At 35.7% G+C, this 10,260-nt stretch overlaps 1 protein-coding gene across 1 annotated transcript in view; it reads right to left on the bottom strand.

Moving 5' to 3' along the window:
* TRAPPC3L (trafficking protein particle complex subunit 3L) overlaps positions 1 to 8,991 on the bottom strand; it is a 244,578-nt gene extending 235,587 nt beyond the window's left edge. Inside the window, exon 1 of the mRNA XM_053712190.1 lies at positions 8,950 to 8,991. Within this exon, the coding sequence (XP_053568165.1) occupies positions 8,950 to 8,991 (42 nt within the window). The remainder of the gene's footprint in view (positions 1 to 8,949) is intronic.
* Between the last annotated feature and the right edge of the window lie 1,269 nt (positions 8,992 to 10,260).

Genomic DNA, 10,260 nt, shown 5'->3' on the forward strand with positions numbered 1-10,260 from the left:
GAGATACCGAGATAGGCATTCTTGCAAAACTGCTGCCATTTAGTGCTTCAGAAATGGGCTGGCTCTTGAGCTTTTGTTCTTGCTTTTCAACAAAAGATACCAAGAAAAATAAGAAATATTGATAATAGAAGTAAATTAGAAAGTTGTTTAAAATTGCTGCTCCATCTGAACTGTGAAATACATTTTTGGGTTTCATATCCCTTTCATGGATGTGGTTCAAGGGCCCCTATTCCAGGCTATCAGAATACCTGTAGGAAGTGCCTTAAACGGCTTTGCAGAGCATTTTCAAATATGAAACCATTCCAATCCATTAGAAAAAACATTGATAAGGCTCCTATCAAACCCTTTTCAAATTCTTGGCCTGATAAAACCTTACATGGGGACAATTTGATGAGAAATTTTAACCCATCAGAAGACACTTTTTCAGCAGATCTCTCCATGCTGGCACGCTTTTATAATGCATTTGTTGATTTTGCAATTTTACTATATTTAATGGTCCTTTAAGTGAAAACAAAAACAGAGTTCAAACACATTAGGCAGTCATAATCAATACTGAATTAAAGACCTATAAATACAGTAGATTTGCATAATCAACAAATGCACGAAAACAAGAAAATACAATAGCACTTAGGGCTCCATTTATGAAGCAGCGGATGCTGCTTTGGAGTCCCATCATTTCAGGCTCGCCTGAAACTGAAGTTAAGAAGCAGCGGTCATAGGACCACTGCTTCTTAACCTGTCCACCATGTCCACCATTGAAATGATCCCGATTCAATAGGGATGATGGACAGCCCCTGCTAGCGGCTGTTTGTCTGCCAGTGAGCGGGGGCGGCATTGCACAAGCATTTCACTAGAAATGCTTGTGCAATGATAAATGCCGACAGCGTATGCGATGTCCGCTCAACATTTAATAAATTTAGCCCTTAGTCTGAACTTCAAATAAGTAGTAGATGTTTTTTCTGACAAATTTCAGTTATGTCTATTTCCACTCCTGTATCATGTGATAGCCATTAGCCAAATGCATGAACATATATTCTGTGAAATCTTGCACATGCTCAGTAGTAGCTAGTGACGCAAAAAGTGTAAATAAAAAAAGAATATACAGATTTTGTTAATGGGAGTAAATTTGAAAGTTGTTTAAAGTTGCACTGTCTATCTGAATCATGAAAGTTTAATTTTGACTTGAGTGTCCCTTTAATTAGCTGTCATATTATACATTGACCATTTATCATGTGTTTCCATGAAGTTCTATGACAATATATGCAAAAAAAGTCCTTGCAATGCAAATCACTACTGTTTATGTGTGGTGCAGAAGCTGAAGAGATAAAATGGTTGATTAGCATGTCCCTGGCAGCCATGGGGTAATACATATGCTGAACTATAAAAAATATACTTGGTTGGCTTTTTAGGGGGCTTTGACTCCCACCTACCATTGTGCCAAGTGACCTGTTAATTGTGTGACCCCCACCTACCCTCGTGCCAAGTGACCTTTAGATTCTCTAGTATTTTTGTGGTGGAAAGTTGGCATCCCTAGTTACATAAATACAACATCTGTAAATATTGTGGTGTCTCAAATCATGCTCATTTTGTTTTAAAACGAATAGCAACTGGCAGTAAATCTTTACTTATGATTCCTTTATGCTGGAAAGCTACTAGGTAGTTGCTTCAAAACCATAAAAACCACATGCTGCAAACAAACACTGCAGTAATTATTTAATTCCTGTTTGGACACTCACAATAATATATGTAATTTCTAGTGATTTAAACAATACATATGAGACAAAAACCTGGGCTACATTTATACTTGTATTGATTTCTCTTCAAATAATTACTGTATCTCCTGTAAATAAAATTACCTTTTACCCTTAACCTCTAACCTAACCCCAACCCACTGATACACACACTACATTAGACAGACAAATCTGAGATCATCAACTAGAAGGGGAATTTTTAGAGCTTCCTTCATCAGATATTCAGACACTTCCTTTCAGTATCTCAGTTAATTGTCCTTTAGAGTGCAGTGCATACGCATTTCCCAGAACACTGCAGAAAGTTAACTCTAATAACATTGAGTATTGTAACTTTCAAATGTCTCAAATATTTTATATTTAAGATTAAAGTGAAGGTAAAGTTTGGTCATTGTGAACACATCAATGCATTAGTTAATATTACAATAAGCTAATTGCTAAGTTTATTTCAATAAAAAAGTAAAAATTTCCGACTATATATATATATATATATATATATATATAATTTCCCTATAGTTTCGATGCTAACTCCACACAACCTTTCCTTTCCTGGTTTTCTGTGCTGTGACGTATAGAGTGGTCCCACCTGCTCTATACGTATCTCAAAAGCGCATTCACGATTCTCTGTTAAAATGCACATGCGCAAATTGGCTAGTTCACTCTCTACTGCGCTTGTCAGTATCAGAGCTGTCCGGTAGCCGATGGCATATTAGGGGTATTCCTATAGGAAACTAATACGCATGCGCAAAACGGGAGCGGGCATGGATTCCACGATCAAGTAAAAAATAATAGCGCATGCGCAGATCAACAAGATGTTGATGACGTTATAGTGACGGCCGCCTAACGGACAGATTTTCAATTGGATCCTCAGAAAAAGTGATCAACACAGAAAAAAAATTATAACGGGTTGAATTTGCGGACCTTCACGAATTGATTAATTACGGCTATAACTTTATTTACACTTATATTTAAAAAAAAAAATATGAATTAAACTCATATTGAAAACCAGGCAACTTTAGTTTCACTTTAAGTTTTATTAATCCATAATAGATTATTAAAGGAAAGTAAAACTTACTTTTCAAAGAGTAATGAGGTTTACATATATGATAAAAGTCAAAAACCCTAAAACAAAAAAAACCTGACAATGTGTTTTTATAGAGGTTATTAAAAATATAGTAGTTCTGGTTAATGACTAGGAGTAATAAGGATGGGAAACATCTCGCCACTAGCAGGGACAGTCCCCTTTTTTATACAGCAAATTGTATAGAATTTGGCCCAAAGAGTCAGATTTTATTTTTGGATAAAAAAACATCTTAGACTAAAACTTTCTTACGGCTAGATTACGAGTTGTGCGTTAGGCTGAAAAAGCAGCGTTAACAGGTCCTAACGCTGCTTTTTCCCTACCGCTACTATTACGAGTCTTGCAGGTTTAGGGGCACTGCACACTTCTTTGGCCTTACCGCAAAACAACTCCTGTAAACTGCGTAAAGTCTTTTTTCTATGGGACTTCCATAGCGTTGATATTACGAGTCTGTCTGGGAGGCCAAAAAGTGAGCGGTACACCCTACCCTGTCAAGATCCCTAACGCATTTAAAAGTCAGAAGTTAAGAGTTTTATGGTACAACGCCGTAACATTAAACTCATAACTAAAGTGCTAAAAAGTACACTAACACCCATAAACTAACTATTAACCCCAAAACCGAGGCCCCCCCGCATCGCAAACACTAAAATAAAATTTTTAACCCCTAGTCTGCCGCTCCGGACACCGCCGTCACCTACATTATATTTATGAACCCCTAATCTGATGCCCCCAACATTGCCAACACCTACATTATATTTATTAACCCCTTATCTGCAGCCCCCAATGTCGCCGCAACCTACCTACACTTATTAACTAAAAATTCCTAACATTACCTAAATAATTCCTATTTAAAACAAAATACTTACCTATAAAATAAACCCTAAGCTAGCTACAATATAACTAATAGTTACATTGTAGCTATCTTAGGGTTTATTTTTATTTTACAGGCAAGTTTGTATTTATTTTAACTAGGTAGAATAGTTATTAAAATAGTTATTAACTATTTAATAACTACCTAGCTAAAATATATACAAAAGTACCTGTAAAATAAAACCTAACCTAAGATACACTAACAACTAACACTACACTATAATTAAATAAATTAACTAGGTTCCTTTAAGTGACGTCATCCAAGATGGCGTCCCTTAGATTTCGATTGGCTGATAGAATTCTATCAGCCAATCAGAATTAAGGAAGAAAAAATCCATCTATTGGAACAGCAAATAGAATGTGAGCTCAATCCTATTGGCTGATTGCATCAGCCATTAGGATTTTTTCTACCTTAATTCCGATTGGCTGATAGAATCCTATTAGCCAATCGGAATCTAAGGGACGCCATCTTGGATGACGTCACTTAAAGGAACCTTCATTCGTCTTTAGTCGTCGGAAGAAGAGGATGCTTCGCGTCGGATGTTTTGAAGATGGTGCCGCTCCGCGTCAGATGGATAAAGATAGAAGATGCCGTCTGGATGAAGACTTCTGCCCGTCGGGAGGACCACTTCACCCAGCTTGGATGATGCTTCGTTGAGGACTTCAGCCCGGTTGGATGAAGACTTCTGCCGCTTCCTTGAGGATGGATGTCCGTTCTTCAGAACTGTAAGTGAATCTTTGGGGGTTAGTGTTAGTTTTTTTTAAGGGTGTATTGGGTGGGTTTTATTTTTAGGTTAGGGTTTGGACCGCAAAAGAGCTAACTGCCCTTTTAAGGGCAATGCCCATCCAAATGCCCTTTTCAGGGCAATGGGGAGCTTAGTTTCTTTAGATAGTATTTTATTTGGGGGGTTGGTTGTGTGGGTGGTGGGTTTTACTGTTGGGGGGTTGTTTGTATTTTTTTTACAGGTAAAAGAGCTGATTACTTTGGGGCAATGCCCCGCAAAAGGCCCTTTTAAGGGCTATTGATAGTTTAGTTAAGGCTGGGGGGGGGTATTTTGGGGGGGCTTTTTTATTTTGATAGGGCTATTAGATATTAGATTAGATATTAGGTGTAATTAGTTTAAATATCTTGTAATTTGTTTATAATTTTCTGTAATTTAGGGTTTGTTTGTTTTTGTACTTTAGCTAATTTAATGTATTTAATTGTTGATAATTTAGATAATTTATTTAATTACAGTGTAGTGTTAGGTGTTAGTGTAACTTAGGTTTGGTTTTATTTTACAGGTATTTTTGTATTTATTTTAGCTAGGTAGTTATTAAATAGTTAATAACTATTTAATAACTATTCTACCTAGTTAAAATAAATACAAACTTGACTGTAAAATAAAAATAAACCCTAAGCTAGCGACAATGTAACTATTAGTAATATTGTAGCTATCTTAGGGTTTATTTTATAGGTAAGTATTTAGTTTTAAATAGGAATAATTTAGTTAATGATAGGAATTTTTAGTTAGATTTATTTTAATTATATTTAAGTTAGGGGGTGTTAGGGTTAGACTTAGGTTTAGGGGTTAATACATTTAGTATAGTGGCGGCGACGTTGGCGCGGCAGATTAGGGGTTAATAAATGTAGGTAGGTGGCGGCGATGTTAGGGATGGCAGATTAGGGGTTAATAATATTTAACTAATGTTGATGAGGCGGGAGTGCGGCGGTTTAGGGGTTAATATGTTTATTATAGTGGCTGCAACGTTGGGGGCAGCAGATTAGGGGTTAATAAGTGTAGTTAGGTTGCGGCGACATTGGGGGCGGCAGATTAGGGGTTAATAAATATAATGTAGGTGTCGGCGATGTTGGGCGCAGCAGATTAGGGGTTCATAAGTATAATGTAGGTGGCGGCGGTGTCCGGAGCGGCAGATTAGGGGTTAATAAATATAATGCAGTGTCGGCAAAGTCGGGGGTGGCAGATTAGAGTTTAATAAGTGTAAGATTAGGGGTGTTTAGACTCAGGGTTTATGTTAGGGTGTTAGGTGTAGACATACATTTTATTTCCCCATAGGAATCAATGGGGCTGCGTTACTGAGTTTTACTATGCTTTTTGGAGAACAAAGAAAATTGATAAGAAGAGTAAATTAAAAAGTTGCTTAAAATTGCATGCACTATCTGAATCATGAATGAAAAAATTTGGGTTCAGTATCCCTTTAAGCAGCGCTGGTATTGGAGTGTGGTAAGGAGCAAAATTTTGCTCAACGCTCACTTCTTATGAGTGGAGCACAAAATATTGATTCTGCAAATGTGCCCTGGTATTACAAGTAAAGCGTGACCTTGCGTTCACATTGCATGGAAGCTTTGCGTTCAGAAATGTGTGTTTCCATAGGCTCCAATGGGAGTCTTGTTCTCATGCTGTATGACATGGATGAGAACGTAGCGCAGTGAAGGGGTTAAGTCGTGCAGCTATGGGCAGTACATTTTAAATATCTATGTATATGAATATATATTCATGTGTTTATATGCATATAAACACATATTAACACCTAAATATATATGTATGTAAGCATATACATATATATTTACAGGAAACACATAGACCCCATAGACCGCTATGTAAAGGCACTTTTCAGTGCTATCTTTTTTCTAACACCCCCACTCAATTTAAAGTGATTGTAAATTTTTCCGGTTTTGAAAATATAGTTCTTTAGACAAACATTATATTAATCATACCGCCACTATAATTTTTTGAAAAAGTTGGTAATATGTTTTTAATTTTATATTGCAAATATCAACTATTTACTATACCTGCTCCTCCCACAGTCTACTTCCTTATTTTCATCCACATTACGTATACAGCGGTCCCACCCGCTGTTTACGTATCGGCAATACGCGCTCCTGTTCCAGTTTGCCATTGCGCATGCGATAAATATAACGATATTATATAGTTGTGTAAATCATAATACTAATAACTTTGCATATAAATATGAACAGTATTGGTCAGAAAAATAATGCGATGTAATTACAGAATACGGAGCCCTTTGACAGATCAACTTACCAAGCTGTAAAATAATTCAGAAATGACAGGACTCCGTAAAGAAATTTATTGCGCATGCGCGAAATGTGCACGAGCTTACGCTACTCATCTGGGAACAAGAGTAGAACGCAAGCGCAAGAAGGATTCGTGACGTCAACATAAGGGGTTGGGTCCCCCTGTGGTTAGAGCCATTTTTGGTTCTGAAGACATCAATGCAAATGAGAACGACTGAGCGCAAGTGCCGGGTGGAGGATGGAAATAACGGGAAAGAACACAAATTATTAAAAAACAAGGTATATACGAAATTCATAATAAATTGATGAATGAAACTCCAGTTTTTTATAAACAAACGTTAAGGATAAAGTTAGTCATGAAGCGGACTTTACATTCACTTTAAGCCCTAAAATCTGCTTCATGCAGTTTAAAAACCTACAAGTTTTGCGCTAAACAGGGTGCGAAAATAACGCCAAAAAAGTTGCGTTATTTCACTTTCCATAGCGCTGCCATTACGAGTTACTGAAAAGCCTCCTTGTGCGTGCGATATGGTGGCGTTAAGCTCCATACCGCACAAAATCCAAGGGCTGCTTTGACGTGCTCGTGCACGCTTTCCCCCATAGACATCAATGGGGAGAGAGTGTTAGAAAAAAAAACTAACACCTGCGATAATGGGGCACATGTTGAAAATTAACCAGATGTCTGATCTCTGGTGAATTGTCGGAGAACTATTTGCGAACCTTAGCTTGCAGTAGCATTAACCGGCCACTTGTAATGGCTGGGTAATTATTGTGTGACTGTAAACGGGCGAATTTGCACGTTTACGGGTGCACAATAATTTAAAGTTCCACTTGTAATCTAGCCCTTTGTGGTTTCTGCAAATGCAAGTTATAATGAGTGAACATTACTTTACAGCTGGGTCTGTGGCAGTGCAATTCTAGGAGGGTGTTGAGGGATTCTTAAAATCTCCAATCCCTGCAGCACCCCAATTCTCAAGGATATCAACAACCATAAATATGCAAGTCAGTCCTCTTTTTTTTACATAAACTTGGCTTCAGCAAGACAGGAAAATAGTTAAATAATGCAAAATGGGGGATTTAAATATGAAAAGCATGATGACCACCCAAACTCACCATTGCATTACTGTGTACTCACTAAGTACAGTAAGATAATATGTAACAATCTCCTAAGATCAATCAATATACTGTACCTTACTTTGCATGTCAGCTGTGGCACATTTTTTATTTATTAAGGAAACATAGATTTAAAAATGTAGTCAATTACTGCTCTAATATGGTCAAGGATTTAATTAAGAGTGTGTGGTAAATAGTAAATAATTAAGGCATTGACAAGTAATATTATATATATATATATATATATATATATATATATATATATATATATATACATATACACACACACACACACATATATATATATATATATATATACATACACACATACACACACATATATATATATATATATATATATATATAAATAAATACAAAAATATAAATACACACACACACACACACACACACACACATATATATATATATATATATATATATATATATATACACACACACAGTATATATAAATTAAAAAAACTAAAATGTTATGAAAGATGTTTTCTAGTTTGCGTGTGTGTGTATATATATACATATATATACATACACACGCATTACACACACATACACACATACACACATTATATATATATATATATATATATATATATATATATATATATATATATACACATACTGTATATACACACACACATGCAAACTAAATAACATTTTTCATAACATTATAGGTTTTTATTTACATTACTTATGACTATGCAACATTTTTTGCCCAAAAGATATTCTATTTTGCATATCTAAAATAAATATAGAATATACTGTTTGACTGAATGACAAAATAATTGCGCTCATATAGCTGTCATAGTAAAATAATATGAAGATGCACTTTTATGTACAATATTGCTTATCTGAGTTAAATTTAAGTACAGTTAATTCAATGGCTCAGAACAAAACTAACCATATTTCTATAGTGCTTGGGAGAGGGTTTAGTAGACATGCTAATTAAAAGGCAAAAGGTATTTATAGCTGGTCCTACCCATTAATGGCTGATAATGTAAGCCACTTACAGTCATTCCGTCATCCTAAACGGTCTCAAATGTAAACAATTAAACATAAATGTGTGATAAAACTTATGCACTTACTATCTTGTTGTTCTCTTGTTTTTTGTTCGATGACCGTGACATCTTGATGCTAATGTTTTAGCGGATCAGTTTGCAATGTTTGTGCTTCATAGATTTAGAATATTTGTTTTGTTTATTGAGCTTCTGTCTGTTCCACACAATTTCTCATTACATCTCTCCCATTGTGATCTCTATTCTCTGCTGGTTGTCGTACATTCAGCTGCTCCTCCTATGTTGAGTATGCATTAGGAATTGATTGCAAGCAGAAACAGTTTGAAAGCACAATAACCTGACTCAGATGAAATAATGTGACTGCTCCATTTAGAGAGAGATGGAAAAAAATAGAGCTTATTTGGCTGTGACTAAACATTTTCAGTTAGCTGTTGTAGATTGTAGTTTAAAGTTCCAAACTCCTGATATGAGATTTCTTGAGGCAAATGATTAATTACATTGTGCATGTTTAATGATAAAATCATCTCAGAATGAGAATAGAAATAGGTAGCATAAAAACAGATGTAACATAATACAATAAAAAAAAAATCTGTGTGGTCAAATTCACAATTCTGTTACTATGCATTGTTAGAAATGCTGCAAATCTTGCACATTTGATCAATGATTTTGATTAAGAATAAGGGAAATTACCAGGTTTTGTGTTACTTCTCTGATATTTAAATGAATTAACAGAAAACTCTACAAATAAACAAGTTGCACATTGATAATTGTGCACTAACCTGAATTACCATAAGCCCCTTACTCTAACACCTAAACCACCACATAGCCCACAGCAAAGTCCCTGCTATACTTTTAACCCCTAAGCCACCACTTAGCCCAAAGCAAAGTCACTGCTACACTATTAACCCCTAAACCACCACTACCTCATCACAAAATACACCACTACACCATTAACCCCTAAACCGCCAAAATCTCCATCGCAAAATGCCCACTAACATCTAAACACCCTAACCAGCTAACCCCTTGACCTAACATCCCCTAAGTGAAAAAATCTAAAAACAAATAAAAAAATAAAAAAAACAGTTATGCCTATTCTAAAATTAAAACCACCTCAAAATAAAAAAACTATACTAACACTAAACTATAGCAATAACTTAAAATTGATTTTTGTGGGGTATTTCCCTAAAATGACTTAGCTCTTTTGCAATAAAATAAATACTAATCCATTCTACAAGTAACTCTGTTGCTGCCGAAAACAAAAAACTCCAAAATACCCATATTCTAAAAAAAACAATCCAAACACTAAACCCCAAAGATTGTACTCACCAAAGTTGAATCCGGCCCCTACATGGCGGCGGTCCATCTTCATCCCGGCAGAGG

The sequence above is a fragment of the Bombina bombina genome, chromosome 4, assembly GCF_027579735.1.
Source record: "Bombina bombina isolate aBomBom1 chromosome 4, aBomBom1.pri, whole genome shotgun sequence".
Classification (NCBI taxonomy): Eukaryota; Metazoa; Chordata; class Amphibia; order Anura; family Bombinatoridae; genus Bombina; species Bombina bombina.